The following is a 23,727-nucleotide window of genomic DNA, read 5'->3' on the forward strand; positions in this document are numbered from 1 at the left end:
GAGAATTTTCTTTTAGCGATTAGATTAATTTTTTTTAATAGTCCAATATATGAGTGTTTATGTTTAAAATGTGTATTGTATAATAATTAAAACAAAAATAAAAAATAAAAAACACACTGAAATGATTAGACTGTTGAAAGATTAATCTAACTAAATTAAAGAACCTTCGAAAGAAGCCTTCCCACCATAATAGATTTCCTGATAAGAGATTATATGGTTGAGTCATGAACGCCCAAAATACTAAGCAACATTCACAAAGAGGATAATATATGGAAAACAAAAAAAAGATTACATATTATTCTAATTTGATTAATGCACTAATGTTTCTACACAATATCACACAAGATCCTTGGAGGAGATAAAGAGAGAAAACTACATAATTCTTCTGCAATAGTACCAAATTACAAAGCTAGTATATATTATAAAAATCTAATAACAAGTCCAGAAAAAAGAAAAACTATCAAAAATTCAAGTGTTGCAAGACATCATCATCAAAGGAAATCACCCCAGAAATTACATCCCCATGGATATCAGAGTCCAAATTTGATGACATCACCGTCATGTGCCCCGGAGATTGATCAAATGCCGTCAGATCATCATCATGATATTGATCAGAGGAGACAATATAATCAGAGGAGGATGATTGGTTCTTCTGACCGGCTACAGTTACGCTGCTATTACATGCAGGCTCAATATCCTTGAATTCCTCGTGTTTTACAGAAGTGAGTGATGAGAAAAAATGATGTGCTTGTTGGGGTGTGAGGTTATTGAGATTATTGGAGTCTTTGAAGCTAAGAAGAAGAGAAGAGTCTTGGTTAGGACTAGTAGAATCAAAGACGAGTTCAGGAGCTCTAAGGAGGTTTCTGCATGTGTGGTGCCCACAATATGTTGTCCTGAAGATTGGAGGATTGTCTTGAATTTTCTGGAATTGTTTGGTTGCTTGGCATCCTTGATCATACTTGTTAGTGCACCTATAGTAGTGTCTGCACGCATATATACCATGTATATATATATATATATATATATATAGTACATGATAAGAATATTACTATATATGTGTTATCTAATATATACTTGGAAGTCAAAAGAAGATAGAAAAAATTATTTTTATTTTAGTTTTTCACATTTTTGAGAAAAAAAAATTAAAATGGAGCGTTTAAGTACAATGAAATACAAAAAATAAAAATGATAACGATTTTTTAATTTAGTATAAAATAAAAAAGAAATGAAAAATGACTTTTAATCATTTTTATTTTTTATTTATGTTTTTTCCTCTCTCAAACAGAGAGAGACATTAATGAATTTTTTTTATACTGAAAACAATTTTTGATAAAACTATCCAATACATTTTCAAAAATAATTTATATATGAGATTAAAAACGTTTTCATTTCTATTTTCATACAAAAAATAAAATTATTTTAGAACGAGTTCCAAACACACCTTAAATTTTTTTTTCCTACCCTTAGTTTGACCAAACAGTCCAAACTAATTAGTCTATATATTTAGTTGATGGGAGGAAAAGTAGTCTCAAACTAAAGAAGGAAAATTTTCGGCTTGACATAATGGCAGATCCATCCTTAGTTTCCCGTACAACTGAGTACGGACATACCAACTAAAGAAGGAAAATTTCCCGCAATCTTGGAGTTCTTTTCCGAAATTTTAGAAGTAGCTACTAGCTAAAGTCTTTTTTTTTTTTTTTTTTCTTTTTTCCTTTCTTTAGGTAGAATCTAGTACTTCTAAAAACGTAGTTCAAGTTTGTTACCAAATATAAGTATAACAGTATATCTCGAGTTAAATAACATTGATGGGGAAAAGATCAGATTTATATATATATGTAATGGATATTAGCCAACAACGAATCACATATGTAGATAAACGATAATTATTGCATCTTGTACCTGGGATGTTTGGCTTTGAGAATCATTTTTTGTCCGTACTTTCTCCATGCATGCCCATCATCAATCGAAGTTGAAGTTTCTCTTTGCCAGGTATGGGCAGCCTTCCTGAAAACATTTTAACAATATGCCATAATATTATATCCAAATTATCACCAAAACAAAAAAAAACAAAAACAAAAACAGAACAAAACAACAAATCCCTTGTAAGCTGCGACCAATTTTACACCACCCATATTCTAGCCATGAGTGGTAAATCAGGTAGGGAATAAGGGGCATGTCTGTCCATTCACTTCTATTACTTCGCTTCTTAGTTGAAATCGGCAAATGGGTATGCTAGATCTTAGGTCACTCAGTTCCAATCCCACTTGAATAGACGAAACTACCCCCAACCCCACAATCAAAATCTAGCTAGGTCAATATTTTAATTTATTTTTGTTTACCTTCTCTTGTAGCAACCTCTCCGATCTTTCAAAGTAGTGGAAACACTCCTGCAACTTTCCCCGGAATCCTCAGATTTCCGACCATCCAAACACGGCGAATCGACGCGAGAACTAGTGGCCGCGGCCGCCTGAATCTGAGAAAGGACGGCCTCAACAGTGCCGTTTTTGTTCAACATGAAAAGGGTATTCGTAAACGACTCCATTATCCTCGAAACCAGATCTTCCGCAGAATTTACCAACGACCCATCATCGCCAACCGGCTGGGAAAGCAAAGTTTGGAGTCGATTGGCGATTTCGCGACCTTGAACAAGCTCATCGATCAGCTTTTGCCGACCGGAGAGCACATTTTCAGGCAAAGGAGAAGAAGCCATATTGTAATGTTATGTTGGAAAGTAATGGGGGTAAAACTGAATATGAAATAGAACTTTTGCTACTAAACTGAGCCAAAGATGGATAATAGGGAAAGATGTCCTTTTATACATGTAAAGAAAAGCAGTGTAATATAATATATGATATGATTAGCAAAAAATATGATATATGATATAGGAAGATAAAGAAGCTAGTTGGAAAATTCCTGGTATTGAGGCAGTACTTAAACAACCCCCACGCGCGTTATAAGCACACGTCAACAATTCCGCGTGCTTCAAGTACATCTTTTTTTATTTAAAAAAACTACTTTTTTTTTTGCGTGTGTTATACGTAGAAATGTATGTATTACTACACAACAATATTGGAGAAAAATATTGTAATGCTACACTAGCAATAATAATGAGATTCAACCTTTTTTTAATGAGTGCAGGAAGAATTAAATTTTAACACCGGTCAGAAATTATTTTTCCGGAGAACATGAATTAGATATTCAAATGAAAATCGTGAACGGATATAATAAAAGTTATGAGAGTTTTACATAGGGTATGAAAAAAATACTTTAATGAAGGTATTTCTTAATAATAACTTTGAGTTTGAGTCGTCGAATATGTATTAGATTATGTTTTTATTTATTTATTATTATTTTGATGTGAATTTGATTAAATTTAACTTTTAAAAACTCTACGATAAAAGGCCTTTAAAAATTATTATGAAACTCATAAGATATTTAAAAAAGAAAATTGTCCTTTTTTTTTCTTTTTTATCAATTTTTATGAAAGGGGAGCTTAACTTTCTTACTCACGATAGTGAAGGCTCTTTTAGCTATCTTGAATGAATTTATCTCCGACATGGTTTATAAGTTATCATGTTAAAAATATGTAATGTGTAACACAAAAGTACTCTCACAATCACACTCATGGATTTAATAGTTCAAAAATTAATTAAACGGTTAAAAGAGCCTTCATTATCAATAGTGAAAAAAAAATCATTAATTCCGTACTTTTCTTTTAGTAAAACTTTAATTTGAATTTCATTTTATAATTCTTTTTTCTTGTGAATGGCTCTTAATTTGTAGTTTGCAACTAATAATTTTTCTTAAAAAGTCTAAATAAGAATGTGGTGTTTTCTTTTTATAAATCAAAATTTTTATGCTCTAAAGTAGAGGTGAGACTGGTAGCCTGAATGGAAATCAGGCTGGTTGGGCAAACCCTAAAAGGGAAATGGTCGGTCAGGGTCAGCCTTAAAGTCTGACGGGTCTAGGGCCGGCTGCCCCGGTTCGGTCCGTAATTTGATAAGTCATTTAAAAAAAATTAATAGAAGGCGTTTGTGCTGAGCCGTTCAACAGTGACGGATAGTGGGCCGACCTATTTAGCTCAACCTAAACTTACAGTTATATCATTAGGCATATTTATGTCAAAGAAATTGTGATTCAATTTATTCTTGCATTTTGCATGCAAATTAGTTTATATATATTTTTTTAAGAGTAGCCTCGTTTTCTTAACTTTGATAAAATAAAATAAGATATTTAGCATTAAGTTGGCACACTAAAAAAAGACTTTCTCTAGTAGTTATTATGAACATAGATAATCAGTAATTTTTTTTTATTTTTGAACTGTTAAATCTATATTAGAATTTGTCCGTTTTGTGTATTTTTTTTAATCTGATTTGATTTTAACAAGATTTAATGATTAAAAAATGAGATTATTAGTAGAATAGACTATGGGAGAAGTTTTAAAAAAAAAATGTTGGAGTTTATTTTTAGGTAGTGCAATTGCAAAGAGCAAACAACAAAAGAAAGTTGTATCTTTATTTGGTTAATGAAAGTCCAATTATCCAAAAAAAAAAAAAACGAAAGAAAGATTTGGGGGAAAAAATGCCACGCGCCTTGCAGAGAACGTCCAAGAGGGCATTGCCTGTCTGACGAATGGCAAGTGAAGTAAACAAATGACATCACTATGTTGACGTCATCTTCCAATTGATTCCTGCCATGTGGACCTCTGAGGTTTTCTTATGTTCAAGTTGTTTTTTTTTTTTCTTTTCCCGTTTTAATTTTCCATTAAATAATAATAAAATGTTTCCAGCAAAATAAGAAAATAATATTAAAGTGTAAAGCTTTTTTGTCTTTTTGTGTGATAGAATATAGAATGTTAAACGATGGCAAGTTGTTGGCGATAATCTTCTCTCGCGGGACCCTGACATAAAAATTAATTATCGAAGGACGATAATAACCTTGAACATTAAATTCTGTGGTAGGTTTCTAATATGAATAAGGGACACTTTTGGGCTTAGGCCACCATACAATGTTAATAAATTCTCCCTGGCTCTGGTGGTCTTTGTCGGAAAAGAAAAAGGAAAAAGAAAATATTTTGTACGTATACACTTTCCCTAAGAAGTGGATAACTATTTCTACCAAAATTTAAATAAAATAAAAAAAGAATAAGTGGATAACTATAAGCCGCAGAAGTGATCCTCTGCTTCTAAAAAGTCTGGGTTGCAAATGGACATTATGAAAAATGTAAGCTAACACAACAACAAAATATATTTAACTTAGACCATCTCCCATTTCAATTATTTGTAACTAAAAAAAATTTGAAATAACGTATTTGATGTACTCTTTAATTTTGCATATCCAAATGTCTTATCTACTTTTTATTGTAATAATTTTAAAAGAATGATGTTGTCATGATTAAATAAAAAAATAATATATTAAACAATAACAATCAAATGTCAAATTTAATATTTGTTATGTTTTGTAATAACTTTTGTATTAAATTTAGATATGGTATAGTTAATTTTAGCATAGATAATAACATTTGCATGGAAGAGTACCTTTTTTTCTTTTAAATGTCAAAATTTTTCAGCAATACATCAACTTGATGTTACATTAGAGAATTGAATTTCGGGAGAATATGTGTTAATTACCGCTCGTAAAGCAATTAGTCAGGTACCATAATGTTAAGATGAAGCTGTGTATTAAATTTAGATATGGTATATTTGCATGGAAAAGTACCTTTTTTCTTTTAAATGTCAAAAATTTTCAGCAATACATCAACTTGATGTTACATTAGAGAATTAGATTTCGGGAGAATTTGTGTTAATTACCGCTCGTGAAGCAATAAATCAGGTACCATAATGTTAAGATTAAACTGTGTATGATTGTGGAGGAGCATATAGATTTACATGTTCAGTTTATTATTGAAGTCGGAGGACGATGTAATGAGAGGAAAATTAACTCCAAAACGGTTTTTTTTTCTGTTCTAAATACCCCAAAACACATGTTACTTTGCCGCTCCTTTTTTTTATAAAAAAAACGCTGCATTATTATTAGATAATCGATGTCATAGCGGTACTTATAACTACATCAAATACAAATGCGTAGGACAATGCTAATGACCCAACAAGTGAACAGAGACATATCTGAGGCTCGAAAATGGGAGAACATCTAAGCACACTACCAACGAGCACACTCAAGGCTCGAGTAGAAGAAACCCTTCCCGTTGAGATAATCTTTCGCACTCTGGAATGTATGATTACCAACCCTTATAACGAGGAGACATAAACGACAGAACAAACTAAAACAACACAAGGCCAAACACATGCCAACGACCAACAACGAAATATAAACAAATTAAAATAGAACGACAGAAATATCAACGCCTTATTACAAGCACACAAATCAAAACATGAGAGTAAGCACTAGAAGACACCGACAGAGACTCTCATGGCCTGTCAATCACCACCATAAATGGGCGAGAGAGCGGCAACACAGTACGCTACTCGAAGAAGACACCCAGCCCACCTCATTCGTCGCCATCTCTGATCGCTGAACCAACACCGCTCATCTCTCTACACCCACGAATAGTGCTGAAACTTCGGGTGGCGGGCCTGCCCAATGCCCAAAAATTTTCAGGCTCGGCGAGCAGGCACCATTCGCCGCCCGTCTGACCATTTTTTCCAGGCTCGGGCTCAGGCAGCCCGAGGAAAATCCATTCTCGGCAACCCGCCACCGGTGGAGAAGTCGAGATCGCCGTCCGCCGGTTTTTCTTTTAATTTTCTCGCGCAACCCGAATTTGCCCGAATTTTTTTTACCGTTAGCCCAAATTTTGAACCCAACGGCTCTTTTTTGCCCGACCAGACAGCCACCCGAATTTTAAACCCAATGGCTATTTTTATTACCGTTGCCCGAACCCAACCCGACCCCTTAAATTTTTGTTACTGTTGGAACCAATTTTTTGAGGGAATTTTTTTTTTCAAGCCAAAAAATTTCCTATAAATACTCCCCTTCCCCCAACTATTTTCCTCACCCAAAAACTCTCATCCTCTTTTAATTTCTCTCAATCTCTCTTAATCTCTCCTAAATCTCTCTTAATCTCGCTTAAATCTCTCTCGATCTCTCTTAATCTCTCCCAAAGCGCTCTTAATCTCTCTTATTTTTCACAATGGCTTCTTCTGGTTATGGTGGTGATATTTCTATTGATGTCCAGTTCAACATCGAAGAAGAGAAATTTCCTACTAATATTTTTCAAACGCAGGAATCACAAACAACAGAAAGAGCTGCTGAGGAAACTTCAAATCCGAGCCCTGGTGGACGTACTAGAGGTTGTGGACGTAATGGTGGTGGGTGTAAAGGAGAGGCAAGCAGAAGTGCTAGCACAAGAGTTGCAAGTTCTAAGAAGAAATGTAAGCGCGCCTCAACAGTTTGAGAACACTTCAACACATTCGAGAAGGTCGATAATAATGGTAACGTTAAATACATAGCTCAATGTAAATATTGTGGTGATAAATTACAATGTAACATTATTTACGTCACTACACACGAAGTTACTTTAGGGTTTGGGCAGCGGACCGGGATTTATAAACGAAACTGATTGGCAAATTGCCGAACTCTTGTATAACTTTTTAGGTAGATTTCACAAAGTTACTTTAAAGCTTAGTGGAACTTATTACCTAACGTCACTATTAGGGTTAGGAGAACTTTTAAGAATGACTATTTTATTTAGTGAATTTAGGACACACAAGGTTTTAAGAGTTCCTATTGCTTCAATAGAAAAGAAGTTTAAAAAATATTGGTCTAAATTACCAATATTGTATGATTTCGGTATTATTTTCGACCCTAGATTAAAATTATTAGGTTTAGAAAGTGGATTAGAAAACTTAGGTGATTTTTTAGATATCGACTGTTATGACCAATTTCCTATTATAAAGGAAAAAAATATTATCTCTCTATAGCTCTTATGAAAGTAGGTTTAGAAACACACCTCGTGTAGAACAACCGCAACAACGAGACGACAATCTGCATTCATTCTTGAATGTTTTCGGGTTGAAGAAGAAGAAGAAGACGACGACGATGACTCAAGGTCAAGAAGAATCTGGGAGTGGATCTTCATCAAGAGGTGGCGACAACATCGGCGGCTTTAACGAGTTAATGACGTACCTGAGTGAGGGCTTAGTTGTCGACAATAGTGAAATGTTTGATTTGGTTCAGTGGTGGAGGGCACGAGCATTAACATGGCCGACCCTAGCTCGACTGGCAATGGATATTTTTTCAATCCTAGTCTCCACTGTTTCAGCAGAACAAGCATTCAGTACAACCGGCCGAATACTTGAAGAACGGAGAAACGCATTGCAACAAGATATTGTTGAAGCTTTGGTGTGCATCAAGGATTGGGATCGTTCCGACCAACGCTTACACAATACAATTTCACTGGCAAGCCAAGAATGGATCAACGAATTTAATAGATTAACTTTTAATTTTCAAGACGATCATTCTACTTCAAATTAAATTCTATTATTGTAATTTATAAATATTTATTTACTTTGTATAGTATTATTGTAATCTTGTATAGACTTTGTAAGTTCATCAAATTTATAATTCATCCTACAATGATTGCACTCTTTTTTCCTTACCAAGTTTTTATCCCAATTGAGTTTTTCTTGGTAAGGTTTTTAACGAGGCAATCATGAATTACAAATTTAAAAATCAATGAAGAAATAATTTTTTTGTAATATATATATATAAATATATAATATAAAAATATTTAAAAATTCGGGCAACTCGGTCGGGCTCGGGCAGCCCGACCGGGCACGGGCAGCCAATGGCTGGCCGAAGCCCATCTAACTCGGTCAGGTCGGCAACCCAAAAATTTGGGCAAATCGGGCTTGGTCATCAGGTAAAAATTCAAAATTTTCAGTGGTCGGGCGGCCCGTCTAAAGTTTCAACACTACCCACGAACTTGACAACACCTTCCTAGAGAGATCTAAGCTGCCGTATCTAGTGACTCTCCCATTTTAGCTCCTTGAAAGAGGGATTTTATTAAGGAACAAGATGAACAAACGCAAAGACAACAACCCAAAAATAACGCTCGGTGAGATAAACGAAAAGATGGGGGACTTCTTGTTTTGCAGCAATACCCAATTGGCAATCCATTAATTTTATTTGGCTTTCTTCTCCCTCTCTTCTATTATATTTTCTTAACTTCTAGTTTTGGACTGTTTGAGATTTTGTAATGGAATGTTTTATAACCAAACCATTACAAAATTGATTATAACTTTTGGATTATTTTTATTTTTTAACTGTTAGATATGTATCAGAATCTGTCTGTTCTACATATTTTTTTAATTTAATATAATTTTTATCAAATTCAACGCAGTGTTTCTACTTAGCTTAAAAAAACAAAGATCGTGTTGTTCTTCGTGGGAGGAAGCCCCATGTTCTAAGATAGTGCATGTAGGCGCTTGAATTTGAAAGGGCGCAAAGGGGGATTACAAACCTAACAAGAATTTATGTCATGTAACCTTAAAAATCGGAAGATTATACACAAGGATTCCTAAACTTGGTCCCCAGTTTTAAATTATGAACAACTGTGTCCTTAAACTTTCTTTCTTTCTTTTTTTTTTTTTTTTGTTTTTTTTTGACAATTGGGGCTCTATTTTGAAATTTGGATAATTGACTTTACTAAAAAGATCCCCTTTAACATTGGTTAAATAAATGGAAATTGTGGAACAAAAATAAATTTAATTTTACAGAAGTTTTAATCAGTTAAGATTATTACTATTTTAACCTTAAAAAACTTTCTTCATATTTGAATTCATTGAACTCATGACTTTAGAATGTAGATATCACAAATGTTTTATAGTTTTAAATATTTATTTTATTATTTTTAATAATATTGTCTAAATTTGGAAATTAAGGACTCAAGTTTAGTTGCCCAAATTTTCAAAGGAGAGAATTGCGTATAATGCCTTCTCATAACTCAAAAGCAATGTTCTGTTGAGCAATATTGATCTCTCTTTTTTTTTTTTTTTTTTTTTTTTTTTTTTTTTTTTTTTTTTTTTTTTTTTTTTTTTTAAATACTCTTTTCATTTTTTTAAAAAAAAAAATTTCAATTTTTCAAAAAAAAAAAAAATCTTTTTTTCAATTAACATTTTTGTCCCAGATACAAACAATAAACTCTTAAATCACTTTGAAAAGATCTTGTCATCTTGCCCTCCCTCACATTAGATCTCTTCCCCTCTCTCTCTCCTGCTCGAGTCTCCACCTCCCTTTGAATCTTGGACAAATCTCATGTTCTTCAACTGCACAACAACAGTGACAATGCGGGAAGATTCACTGTTGTCGTTTATGGAGATCGAAGCTTTGTCAATCTCGTCCTACGTGCGAGTTCTGCTCTATTGAAGTTCCTCCAACAGGATGAAACAAGGTGGTGAGTTCCTTTGATGCATCCGACAGTCGGAGTCCGTTAATGTTCAGTACGATGGGATCGAGTTGGTGTCGCCATCAATTATTTAAAAAAAAAAAAATATCTTGCAGATTATAAAGAAAATACTTTGACGATCAGTGTCGACGACCGAAGACGACTGGTGAATTTTTTGTTGAAAATATAATTGCTCGTGTTTATTTTTTATTTTTTTGAGAAAAAAAAGAAAATCTAAAACAGTATTTAATATAATTAAAGATAAAAAATAAAACTAAAAACGATTTTTTAATTTAATATAAAATATAAGAGAAATAAAAAATATCTTTTAATCGTTTTTTATTTTATTTTTATTTTTTTTTCTAAATAGAGAGAGATATTAATATATTTTTTTATATTAAAAATAATCTTTTAATAAAATTATTAAATATTTTAAAAAATAATTTTTGTTTAAAATTAAAAATATTTTCATTTCTAATTTCATAAAAAAAATAAAATTATTTTAAAATAAATATCAAACGCACTAAATATAGTAGATTATAAGAAAAATAATCCACTAAATTACTCTCCAACAACCAGGGTCAACGACCAGCACCAGTGATTGTCAAAATTCAAAGATCACCTTTGACAGCATCTGGTAGATTACTGAAGGTAATCAATCTAGCATATTATCTTTTTTGTGTGGCCATGGCAATTTCGGTAACACATATATTTTAGGGGGAAAGAAGAAAATAGATTCAGACTTGAGATGAATTAAAATTAATAGGCTAATAGTTTATATAAATTAATAAATATGTCAAATTACTGTTTTTGTCCATAACTTGTCTGGTTATGAACCATAACTTGACAAGTTATTGTCCATAATTCACAGTTTTTGTCCATAACTTGTCTGGCTATGAACCATAACTTGACAAGTTTATTCATAACTTATCTGATTATGAACCATAACTTAACAAGTTATGACCTATTAATTTTTATAACTAAAAATTGACCTATATATATTTTTAAACTTTTCATATTGACCTATTTTTTTATTATTTTTGTATATTTTAACCCTCAATAAAATAAGACTTGATTTCGGGTCTGAAATGAAAAAAAAAGTGTGTTCAAAAGGATATTTATGTGCTTTTTCCTTTTCAAAATATGGACTAAAGTGCTTCTTACCAAAAAAAAAAAAAAAAAAAAGAAAGACTAAAGTGCTAAAAAAATGCGAATTTGGAAATTTCAAAACCCAAGTGTAAAACACTAATGTGATATTTTTTTAAATATAATAAAAAAATTAAATGTGATATTTTTAAGTATTTTTAATTATAAAATCTTAAAATTTAAAATTTAAATCTAAAATAAACAAGGCCTAAAAAAAATAAAAACAAACCCAAACCCAAACCTAAACCCACCCTGTATATTAAAAAAAAGTAAAAGAAAGAAAGAAAAACCACACCCTAAGCCTAAAATAACAAACCCAAAACCTCTGTTCAATACAATTGACAAGGCTTCTCCCTCATTTCTGTCCTCTCTTCTCTTGAGCCTCTAGTGGTAAGCTTCATCATTCTTCTCTTAATTTCCTTTTTATTTCGTCTCATGTTCTTCACATAACATTTATTCCTTTCAATTTCCCCTTTTAATTCTCGCAGAGAAACCCACCATGAACGCTCCCGACCGATACGAGCGATTCGTCGTCCCTGAAGGCACCAAGAAGTACATTTTTCTTCATTTTTATTTTCAAATTTTCCATTGTTATTATCTTTTTCTTTTTTTGGCCGAATATTTTTGGGTTTTGGTTAATCGCAGGGTCTCGTACGAGAGGGACACTAAAATCATCAATGCGGCGTCGTTTACCATCGAGAGAGAGGATCACACCATTGGCAACATCCTCCGCATGTATATTTTTTCATTTTTTTTGTTAAATATCTTTAATTTTCGATTTTCTTTTTTGGATAATTTTTCTTTTTTCATTTTTTTTTTTTGGTTTTTAAATATTGGGCGTTCTCTACCAGGCAATTGCACAGGGATGAAAATGTACTTTTCGCCGGTTACAAGCTTCCTCACCCGCTTCAGTATAAGATCATTGTCAGGGTAAGTAAGTTCTATTAAATTCTTAATTATAAATGCTTAATGTTTTACAATTTCAGTTTTAAATTTTTTTGTTTGTTGGATTGGGCTTTGGTTGTTTTGTTAGTTAGTTTTGGTGTAGAGGAAATAAATTAAAAAGAATTGATAGGTTAATAAAGATGCTTGTGTATATGTGGAATTCTGGTACGATGCGGTCTCTTTCGTTTCGTTAGTTCGAATCATAACTCAAGTTTTTACTAAAATTCAACTTTTTCTGCTACATTGCTTTCTCTCACATGAATTCACTATTTAACTCAAAAGTCTAACTTTGCATCATATAAAAGTGGTTTTGCAGCGTTTCAATAGAAAATAGACATGGTTTAATAAATTATTTTCTCTATATAGTATGACTATCAATAATCTAGCTTCTGAAATTTATCATTCTGTTGTTCTCTGTAGATTCACACAACTAGCCAGTCTTCACCAATGCAAGCATACAACCAGGCTATCAATGATCTAGACAAAGAACTTGATTACCTCAAGAATGCTTTTGAAGTATGAGATCTTTCATTCTTGGTCCTTTTTTATTTTATTTTTAATACTACTGCAATTACTTGTCTATTAATGCGATTGTTTTTACTCTTCATAATTCAATTTGAATTACAAGTACGCTGTTTATCTTATTAAATCCACACTGTCTCTTTGTTAGCAGGTAAATGTAGTAATTGAAAACGAATAGCACAATATGCATTAATCAACAAGGTTTCCTATTTAAAAAAAAAAAAAAGAACAGGAAGAAAAAGAAGGAAACAAAACTTTAAAGTAGACTCCTTGGACTGTAATGATAGGAGCACAACTGTTCGGCTTTAACTCTCGATTTGCTGACGAGTCTTCCACTTTAGACGTTTTCGTAACTTGGAGTTTACATCTTTAGTCCTTTTGGTGATGATGAATACAACAATTGCTGAAAACCTGTTCACCCAGCCATTTCGTTCTGTTTTAATATTGGTAATTATTTCTCAAAACAAGGCCTTTTAGCATAGCCTTTAAATCCTTCCTCATCCTTTTAACCATTCAATTTCACTTTGCTTATCCGTCGCCTGTATTTTGACGCTACAATTATGACAACAGACAATTGACACCTAGATTCCCAAACAGCCTTACTAGTGCAAACTCAAGGGTTCTCCTTAGCCTCTTTAGATCTTTCTCCAGAAGACTCAACTTTTTAGAGGAATCTGATAAGCTCCAATCCAAACAACCAATTGAAAATGGCAAATCGGAAAGAGAAATGCTAACAAGAAGCTTTGATTAATATCAATGGCGGAAATTGGGTTACAGAAAGACATATGGGGATATTCGAGAGATCCCTTGCTCTCCTAGACTATCTTCTCTCGGAAGTTTCACAAACTGAATAATACTCCCTTATTCTATCTCCGTTCTATTTATACTCACTATGTCTTAATCCACTCACCAATCCCAAGGCCTAACTAACTACTAACTACTTAACAAACATAACAAACCATTAACCACTTATTATATTGATTACTAATTACTAACATAATCCTATCAGAATCAGCTTTAGTAATAGAGCTGTTTAGTCAATGGTTTACTTCTCTTCACCCTTAACTTATAGAACTAAGCTTCCATACTCTAAATGTGCTATCTCTTAGGGTTTTTCTTGTTACAAAGCCATTTTCGAGGTTTGACCAGTACTAGATGAATAGACTTGGTCTAAGTATTAACTTCATGAATAGACCTGCTTCTTGTGTTTCCTTACCTCGGTACAATCTTCATTCTTGGTATCCTGCATTACTGTGTTACTAATTATATCCTCTTTTACGAAAAATACAACTATTCTATTGTCGATATTTTCTAAATGCGCTAGTTGATTGATTCCCCTCGTAACTCATAGGCTGTAAGTAGCGATTCTGCTTTTCTTTTAAGCTTGGACAGAGTGCTCCTTTTTCTTATTCCTAGTGTAGATCTCTAGCTTCACAATAGATTTCTTACCTGTAGGTACAGAGGCTTCTTTGTTTTATAACCCCATGGCCCATAGATATTTGCCTCAGATAACTCGCAAGTTTAAAGAGCCAAATGCTGCTGAGAAGATTCCTTTTCTCTTTCCTTGAAATCTTTATATATCAACCACAGAAGGGGAATTGTTTCTTGACACTTAGCAGAAATCTATGTCCTATGATGAGGCATTAACAAATCGGAAAATCTGAATGCTTTCTTCTTATGCTCTTGTCATTGTCATAGCAAGACTAGTGCATGCAGTTGATGGGTTTCTTGCATTTTGACAAATTAAGGTACTTTATTAACTCTAGAAGGCTTGAGTTTTATGTTTGTAGGTTTTCACAGGTGTCGAATGAAATTAGATATGCAATTTTCTTTAAAAATGATAAGATTCTTAAAAATGTTGAAGCTATATGAAACATTGGTCATAGGGTTTACAACTGTTGGGGAAAATACTCTCGATGTGTATATTATGCCTTATTTTAAGTAATGGCTTTTATATTTGCAATTAGCTCTTCTTGTGTTTAACCTCGTGCAAAGAAGGATGTTTTTCCTTTCTTTACTTCAAGCATATAATAATTCAGCAATACACAAACACACACACATAATATATAGTAAAGAACTCTTATTAGGTTGTCTTCCGATAGTAAAATTTGTAATTCCATTTATCTCTGCCCTTTGGTTGAAGTCTACCGTCTGCAGAACTTTTTTATTGGTTATACGGAAAATGTGTTTCGTCTTTTTTCTTTTTGGGAGATTCTTGTTGGCAAATCTGGCGGGAAAATAAGAAATAAGTAAACATGAAGTACGTGGAAAACCCCCAAAGAAGACGGGATAAAAACTACGGGACAAATGTAGAAGGATTTCATTATGAAAAATAGGGATTACAACATTCTCTCAAAATTACACGGAGAGACCACTCTCTCATGCAGTGCTGGAACTTCGGGTCGGCGGGCTGCCCGAAGCCCGAATTTTTTCGGGCTCGGGCGAGCAGGTCCATATGCCGGCCTGTTCAAGGAGGATTTTTGGGCTCGGGCTCGGGCAGTCCGAATTTTGAGACCACGCCGGAGCCCGCCGTCCGCCGGAGTTTTTTTTCAATTTTTCCGGCCATGCCCGACTGCCCGAACCGCCCGAAGCCCGAATTGCCCGAAAAACGTTCAAAAATCCGACCGTGTGCCCGACCCGAAAATAAGCCCGAAAACCCAAAATTTGCCTGAAGCCCGAGTTGCCCGAAAACCGTCCAACGGCTACTTTTTTGCCCGAGCCGCCCGAATTTGCCTGAAACCCGCCTGAACCTGACCGCCGAAAATCAATTTTGCCCGTTGCACATTGATTTTTTTGAAAAAAAATTAATTTTTTAACCTAAAAATTTTCCTATAAATACTCCCCATCCCCCGCACATTTTTCTCACTCAAACTCTCTCAATCCCTCTCAATCTCTCTCAATCTCTCAAATCTCTATTACAATTTTTCTAAAAACTATCACATTATTCTAAAGCTCTCTCTCTATCAAATCACTATTATTTTTTTTATAATGGATCCTTTTAGTTATAGTGGTATTCTCGTTGATGCTCAACACAACGTGGAAGAAGGGTAATTTTCCACTAATGAATTTGTTACGCAAGAATCTACTAATCCGAACCCTGGTGGACGTACTGGAGGTCGTGGTCGCAATGGTGGTGGGCGTGGAAAAACGGCGAGTGCCAGTGCGACTGCATCTGCAAATGTTGCAACCTCTAGGAGGAAATGCAAGCGCACCTCGACAGTTTGAGATTACTTCGACATAATTGAGGAGATCGACAATGAAGGTAACACTAAACATATAGCTCAGTGTAAATATTGTTTATCTAAATTATAAGGTGACACTATTCACGGCACCACACACTTGAGAAGTCACTCCGAAAAGTCTCTTCAAAAGCTCAGCCAATCCGGCGGACCCGAACTCCGCCAAACACAATTATCTTTTAATCGCACAACCGGTGGTCTAAACACTTGAAAATACGATCCGCAAGTAGATCGCATGGAAGTTGCACGAATGATAGTTGCTTTAGATCAACCACTTAGTTTTGTAGAGCATTCTAATTGGCAACGATATATTAAGATTGTACATAATCCTAATGCACAGTTTACTTCAAAAATTACTCGTAGAAAAGATTTATTAAAATTATTTAAAAAAGAAAAATAAGCATTAATAAACTTTTTACACTCGACTAGCGGGTGCGTTGCATTAACGGTAGATATTTGGTCTGCCGTTACCAATAAAAATTATTTAGCTGTAACCGGACATTACTTTAAAAGATTTGATTTAGATAAGAGAATATTAAGTTTTAAATGTGTTCTAGGATCACATAATGTGGATTTAATATATAATACCATTTTAAATGTAATTGATGAATTTAGATTCAGAGATAAAGTAATGGCTATAATATTAGATAATGCTAGTGCCAATACAAAAGCAATTGAGTTCTTTGAAAATGATTTAAGTTTATTCAGTGATGGTACTATTTTTCACCAACGTTGTGCATGTCACGTTATTAATTTAATTGTTAAATCCGGTTTAAAAGAAATGAGTAATCACATTAAAAGAATTAGAGATAGTCTTGCATGGATTTCAGGTAGTAACCAAAGACAAGAATATTGGTTTAGGTTCTTACAAACATTAAATATACCTCTTAGAGCATTAGCGTTAGATATGCCTATAAGATGGAACTCAACTTACATAATGCTTTAACAATGCATCCCCTATAAGGATGCTATAACAAACTATATGTGTACAAAAGTACGAGTAGGACATATAGACGCATATGATTGGCAAATTGTCGAAGTTTTGTATCAATTTTTAGGTAGGTTTCATGAAGTGACTCTAAAACTTAGTGAAACATATTACCCAACATCACCTTTAGTTTTATGAGAACTTTTACGAATTAGTATTTTATTTAGCGAATATAAGGATGACCCAATTTTAACAGTTCCTATCCATTCTATAGAAAAGAAATTTATAAAATATTGGTCTAAGTTGTCTTTGTTGTATGATTTAGGTACTATTTTTTATCCTAGATTAAAATTAGAAGGTTTAGAAAGTGGTTTAGAAAACTTAGGTGATTTTTTAGGCATCAATTATAATGACCAATATCCAATAATAAAGGAAAAAATATATTCGATCTAGAGTAAATATGAGATTAGGTTTAGAGTACCTCATAGAGTACAGGAACTGCAACAACAAGACGATAACTCGCATTCATTCTTGAATGTTTTCGGGTTGAAGAAGAAGAAGAAGACAACTCAAACAGAAGCTGTGAGTGAATCTTCATCAACAAGTGGCAGTGGCAGTGGCGGCGGCAGCTTCAACGAGCTTATGGCGTACCTCAGTGAAGGCTTAGTAGTCGGCGGTACGGCAGAACCGTTTGACTTAGTTCAATGGTGGAGGGCACGGGCATTAACTTGGCCTATCCTAACTCGATTGGCAATGGATATATTTTTTATCCCAGTTTCCACTGTTTCATCCGAACAAGCCTTCAGTACGACAGGAAGAATACTTGAGGAACGCCGGAATGCATTGCAAAGGGATGTTGTTGAAGCCTTGGTTTGCATTAAGGATTGAGATCGGGCCGATCAACGTCTACATGATACAATTTCGCCGGCAAGCTAAGAATGGATCAATGAATTTAATCGATTAACATTTAATTTTCATAACGATCCTTCAGCTTCAAATTAAATTGTAAAATTTGTAATTCGTCACAAAATGATTGCACTCTTTTTTCCTTGCCAAGTTTTTATCTCAATTGGGTTTTTCTTGGTAAGGTTTTTAACGAGACAATCATGAATTACAAATTTAAAAATTATTAAAAAAATAATTTTTTTATATAGTTCGTGTGTTCATTTCAAATTTCAAATTGTAATATATATATATATATATATAAATTTTAATACAAAAAAACTTAATATTAAAAAAATTTGGGCTTTTTCGGGCGGGCTCGGGCCGCCTAATACAAGCCTGCAGCCCGTTCAATGTGACATTCGGGCTCGGGTGGGCGGCCCGAATTTCTCCGGCAAGTCGGGTTTAGGCTCGGGCAAAAATCCGGGCTTTTCGGGCGGTCGCGGGCGGCCCGTCCAAAGTTCCAACACTACTCATGTAAATAGGTGAAACACCTTACAAAAGAAGAAAAACTGAAGAAATTAAAATTCTCTCACACTATGGGAATTCTCTATGAAGGGTGAGAATGAGATGCTTAAGCTCTCTCTCCAAGCCCCCTTATATAAGCTCCAAGAACAAACTTTGGCCAAGACAAACGTGTGGCTAAGAATTGGTCAATTTGTGGCCATTCATTTTACTTGGTCATCATTTAGTCACTTGGCTAATCTAGTTCATACAATTTTGTGGACTTGAATCATGAGCATTGGACTTTGCCAATTTTGGGCCTTTGGGCCTAAGCCTAATCCAACATTTCTCTCACTTGGAGATTTGATTGAGAATCAATCATATCTCTACACCATCATTTCTACGTTGTCCTTGCCATGCTGCTTACGTTTCTGCTAGACCACACGAGAATCTACACAATTTGAACTTGTCAATATTTAGTGGCTTGGTCAACGCATCTGCTAGGTTCTCTTTTTTATATGAATCTTTTGCATATCCACACTTCCATCTTCCACTACTTCACGAACAAAGTGAAATTGAACTCCTATGTGCTTCGTCCTGGAATGAAAGGCTGGATTCTTTGCAATGTGCAAGGCGCTCTGACTATCACAAAACAAAAAATCTTCTCTTCTTTGCGCCCAAGCTCCTCCAATAACCTTTTAATCCAAATTGCTTTCTTGTAAGTTTGTGTAGCTGTCACGTATTCTGCTTTTGTTGTAGATAATGCTATAACTGACTCCAGTTTCGAAACCCAGCTTATAGCTTCTCCTGCAAGTGTGAACACATTACCTGTAGTGGATTTTCTTTTTATCTGGATCACCTGCAAATTCTGAATCTTCATAGCCCTTGACAATAAACTCCGATCCTCCATAACATAATGCAGCATTTGAGGTACCCTTGATGTATCTCAGGGTCCTCTTGACAGTATTCCAATGCTCTTTACCAGGATTCGCCATGTGCAATGTCTGGTCTTGTACAATTCATAGCGAACATTAATCTACCTACTTCTGTTGCATATGGTCTCGAGACATCTCCTTCTTTTCTGCTTCATTGCTAGGACACATCTTGGAGGATAACTTGAAATTAACAGGAAGAGGGGTAGAGATTGACTTACAATCTTGCATGTTGAAGCGCTGCAAGACCTTCCTCAAGTAATTCTTCTGAGAAAGCCAAATCTTTCTATTATTTCTATCTCGGTGAATTTGCATCCCTAGAATCTTGTTAGCTGGTACCAAGTCCTTCATATTAAATTTCTTAGCCAACTGTGCCTTTAATCCTTAGACTCGATCTTTGTTGGGGCCTGCGACTAACATGTCGTCCACGTACAACAGTAAAATGATGAAATCTCTATTACCAAACCTCTTAAAATACACACAAGGGTTTGCACCGAGTCTGCTATACCCAAGGCTCATGATATAGGAATCAAATCTCTTGTACCAATACCTCGGCGCCTGTTTGAGACCGTACAAAGATTTGTTCAACCTGCAAACTTAGTTCACTTTACCTGCTTCTGCAAAGCCTTATGGTTAGAGCATATAAATCTCTTCTTCTAAGATCTCCATGAAGAAAAGCAGTTTTCACATTTAGCTACTCTAGATGTAGGTCAAACATAGCACACATTGCTAAGACTACTCGAACTGTAGTGAGTCGAACCACATGTGAAAATATTTCGTTGAAGTCAATACCTTCTTTTTGAGCATATCCTTTTACCATCAACCTTGCACGGTACCGCTCCACTTGGTCATTACCATCACGTTTGATCTTGTAGATCCATTTGTTGCCGATGGCCTTCCTTCCTCGCGGTAGTGTAACAAGATATCACGTCCTATTCTTGTGTAAGATTTCGATTTCTTCCTGCATTACTGTCATCCACAAGGATACATCTGGGCTTTTAATTGCCTCCTGGAAAGTTGATGGCTCTCCATCCTTTGTTAAAAGACAGTATGCAACATTCCTCTCAATTTCATAATCTGAGTGCCAAACCGGTGGTCTTTTCTCACGAGTTGACCTGTGAACTTTGAAAGCCTTAGATTCGACTGGTTCTTGACCTTCGTGCTCTGGTGTCGTTTCAGAAGAAACTAGATCGTCATCTGGCTTATCTTCCACCTGAACCATAGTATTCTCTGACTTCTCCTTTGAAGTGCTAATGTCTCCCTTTTCTTGCAGTTTATCCTCTGCAAATATGACATCTCTGCTGATGACAATTTTGTGGGCAGTGGGATCCCACAAGCGATACCCCTTAACACCATAAGCATACCCCAAGAAGATACAATTTTTAAATTTCGGATCCAACTTCGATCGTTCTTGGTCATTGTACATGACGTACACAAGACTCCCAAATGTATGTAACTGAGAATAATTAGCTGGCTTACCAATCCACATCTCCATTGGCGTTTTCAGATCAATCGCGGTTGATGGAGACCGATTAATCACGTAACATGCGGTTTTGATTGCTTCTGCCCAAAACGACTTGACTAGACCTGCAGTCCTCAACATTGCTCTTGTACTATCCAATAATGTTCTGTTCATCCGCTCCGCCACGCCATTTTGTTGAGGAGTGTACGCTGCTGTGAACTGCCTCTTGATGCCTTCTTGTTGACAGAATATATCAAACTCATCGCTTGTATATTCTCCTCCATTGTCAGTCCTTAGACACTTGATCTTCTTTTCAGATTCAAGTTCCACCCACGCTTTGAAAACTTTGAAGACTTCAAAAACATCCGCTTTCCTTTGATTGGATACACCCAACATCGCCTGGGGTAATCATCAATCAAAGATACAAAGTATCTCGCCTCTCCGAGGGATGATACCGGTGCTTGCCAAACATCATAGTGGATCAATTCAAAGATGCCTTTGCTCTTAGTTTTTGATGTGCTGAACCTTAACCTGTGTTGCTTGTAACACAATGCTCACAAAACGGTAATTTTACTGAGCTGAGCCCAGAGAGTAGTGTCTCTTTAGAGATAATCGTCAAACCTTGTTTCGACATATGACCGAGCTTCTGATGTCACATCATCGTTGATTTTTCTCCCGAACTCATCGATGTAAAAGCATGTACAGATTTGCAGCAATTTTTTCCGCCTTCATCACCACAAGTGCACCTTTAACAATTTTCATGATCCCATTCTCAATGCGGATCTTGCAACCTGCATCATTTAATTGTTCCAAATACAATAGATTATTCTTCAGTCCTTTCACGTGTCGTACTTTCTATATAGTACGAACAATACCATCATACATCTTCAGTTTGATAGTGCTGATACCAGCGATCTCCAAGGCACGATCATTTCCCATGTACACTGATCTTTCTAAGATTGGTTCATATTGATGAAACCATTCTCTCCTAGTGGTCATGTGCCATGATGTTCCCGAATCTAGTGTCCACACATCAATGAACTTCTATCTGCCTTCAACAATTGTTGTTGCCTTGCTGTATAAGACGTTACCATCATCTGAGGTACTTGCCACATTCCCTTGAGAATTCTTCTCTTCAGTCTTCTTAACCTTACACTCCTTCTTGAATGCCCCTTCTTGTCACAATTGTGACATCTCATGTTCTTTTTCTTCTAGATTTTGATCTACCATGACTTTGACTTCTATTGGGGCCACGTTCCATTGATCTCCCTCTCATCATCATCAAAGCTTCTGTCTGCTGTGAACTTGCCAACATGTCTTCCTTGTTCTTGCGCCGACTTTCTTCTTCGAGGACTGGGCCTGCAACATTTTCGAAGCATAGGCTTTCTACAACATTACTATTGGCTATGTTGATGATGAGTTGATCATACGAATTAGGTAAACTTTGAAACAGAATCTCTGCACATTCATTTTCCTCTATCTTCTGACCCAATGATGTAAGCTGAGCGAATAGAGTATGCAGGTTGTTGATATGGTAGGTTATCAGTGTGGATTCTGCCATCCGAAGAGTATAAAGTTTTCTTTTCAAGAAAAAATCTTGGTGTGAAGTGACTTGGACTCGTACAACTTCGTTAGAGTATCCTAAATTTCTTTCGTTGTTTTCCCCTTTGCAATACTTGATAGAACCTCGTCTGCTAATCCCATGTGCAAATTGGCAATAACATTACCATCAATCTCATTCCACTTGCTATCATCCGTGATTTCTTGCGGTCTTTCTCCGATAGCCGCCAGACAATTATCCTTTCGTGAAAGTGCCTACATCTTCATTTTCCACAACGTAAAATTGATTCCATTGAACTTCTCTATTTTGAATTTTTCAGTCATTTCGTGATTTGCTTAACTCCCACCGTTTCACTATACTTGTGAACAGTACTCGAGTAGTAATTGTACTGACTAGGTAATTCTCAGGAAAGACTATAAAAGAATACACTATTTCTATCAACAAAGGATATATATGGACAGTCTCTTAGACAGAACCACCCTACTAAGCAAGTTTCTAGGAAAGGCGTGGAGGGTCTCAAGTGGATCACTCAAGTTCCAGCCTCCTAGACATAACCTACTTACGTCGTACTTATTCGCATCGTGAACAGCATCGTATACATGAATAGTAACTCTGTCGTAAACAGTTACTTCACTTGGATGGCTCTAATACCACTTGTTAGCAAATCTGGCGGTAAAATGAGAAATGAGTAAAAATGAAGATAATATGGACACAGAGTATTTTTCGTGGAAAACCCCCAAAGGAGACGGGATAAAAACTATGGTACAAGTGTAGAAGGATTTTACTATGAAAAATGTGTATTACAACATTCTCTCTAAATTATACAGAGAAAACAATAAGAACTACTCTCTCATGTAAATAGGAGAAACACCTCACAAAAGAAGAAAAACTAGAGAAACTAAATTTCTCTCACTATGAGCAATTTTTTGGTACGCTGGCGTACCGATAGGTCAAGTGTTTTTAGATATGCGTACTTTTTGACTTTTACGTGCTTTTATGCATATCTGACGGGTAGAAAACCTGACCTACTGGTATATTAGTATACCGAAGAAGGTTTTTTTTTTCTCACTATGAGCAATTTTTTGGTACGCTGGCGTACCGATAGGTCAAGTGTTTTTAGATATGCGTACTTTTTGACTTTTACGTGCTTTTATGCATATCTGACGGGTAGAAAACCTGACCTACTGGTATATTAGTATACCGA

At 35.1% G+C, this 23,727-nt stretch overlaps 2 protein-coding genes across 2 annotated transcripts in view; one reads left to right on the top strand and one right to left on the bottom strand.

The window, feature by feature from the left end:
- Window positions 1-270: 270 nt before the first annotated feature.
- On the bottom strand, window positions 271-2,829 carry LOC21387718 (probable WRKY transcription factor 70). The gene is made up of 3 exons (XM_010099709.2): window positions 2,340-2,829; window positions 1,900-2,004; window positions 271-983 (listed from the first exon to the last, which is right to left on the bottom strand). The coding sequence occupies exons 1-3, from the start codon at window positions 2,708-2,710 to the stop codon at window positions 461-463; spliced, it is 999 nt and encodes a 332-aa protein (XP_010098011.1). The 5' UTR covers window positions 2,711-2,829; the 3' UTR covers window positions 271-460.
- An 8,987-nt stretch (window positions 2,830-11,816) lies between these two features.
- LOC21387719 (DNA-directed RNA polymerases II, IV and V subunit 11) overlaps window positions 11,817-23,727 on the top strand; it is a 14,643-nt gene continuing 2,732 nt past the window's right edge. Inside the window, exons 1-5 of the mRNA XM_010099710.2 lie at window positions 11,817-11,938; window positions 12,037-12,100; window positions 12,194-12,283; window positions 12,400-12,478; window positions 12,914-13,009. Coding sequence (XP_010098012.2) covers window positions 12,048-12,100; window positions 12,194-12,283; window positions 12,400-12,478; window positions 12,914-13,009 — 318 coding nt within the window. The 5' untranslated portion in view covers window positions 11,817-11,938; window positions 12,037-12,047. The remainder of the gene's footprint in view (window positions 11,939-12,036; window positions 12,101-12,193; window positions 12,284-12,399; window positions 12,479-12,913; window positions 13,010-23,727) is intronic.

This window comes from Morus notabilis, unplaced genomic scaffold (genome assembly GCF_000414095.1).
Source record: "Morus notabilis unplaced genomic scaffold, ASM41409v2 Scaffold316, whole genome shotgun sequence".
NCBI classification, from domain to species: Eukaryota; Viridiplantae; Streptophyta; class Magnoliopsida; order Rosales; family Moraceae; genus Morus; species Morus notabilis.

Coding starts and splice junctions, on each gene's coding strand:
- LOC21387718 (XM_010099709.2), bottom strand. CDS start 2,710: ATGGCTTCTTCTCCTTTGCCTGAAAATGTGCTCTCCGGTCGGCAAAAG. Junction 2,005..2,339: donor AGAGGTTGCTACAAGAGAAG/GTAAACAAAAAT, acceptor AAATGTTTTCAG/GAAGGCTGCCCATACCTGGC. Junction 984..1,899: donor CTCAAAGCCAAACATCCCAG/GTACAAGATGCA, acceptor ATATGCGTGCAG/ACACTACTATAGGTGCACTA.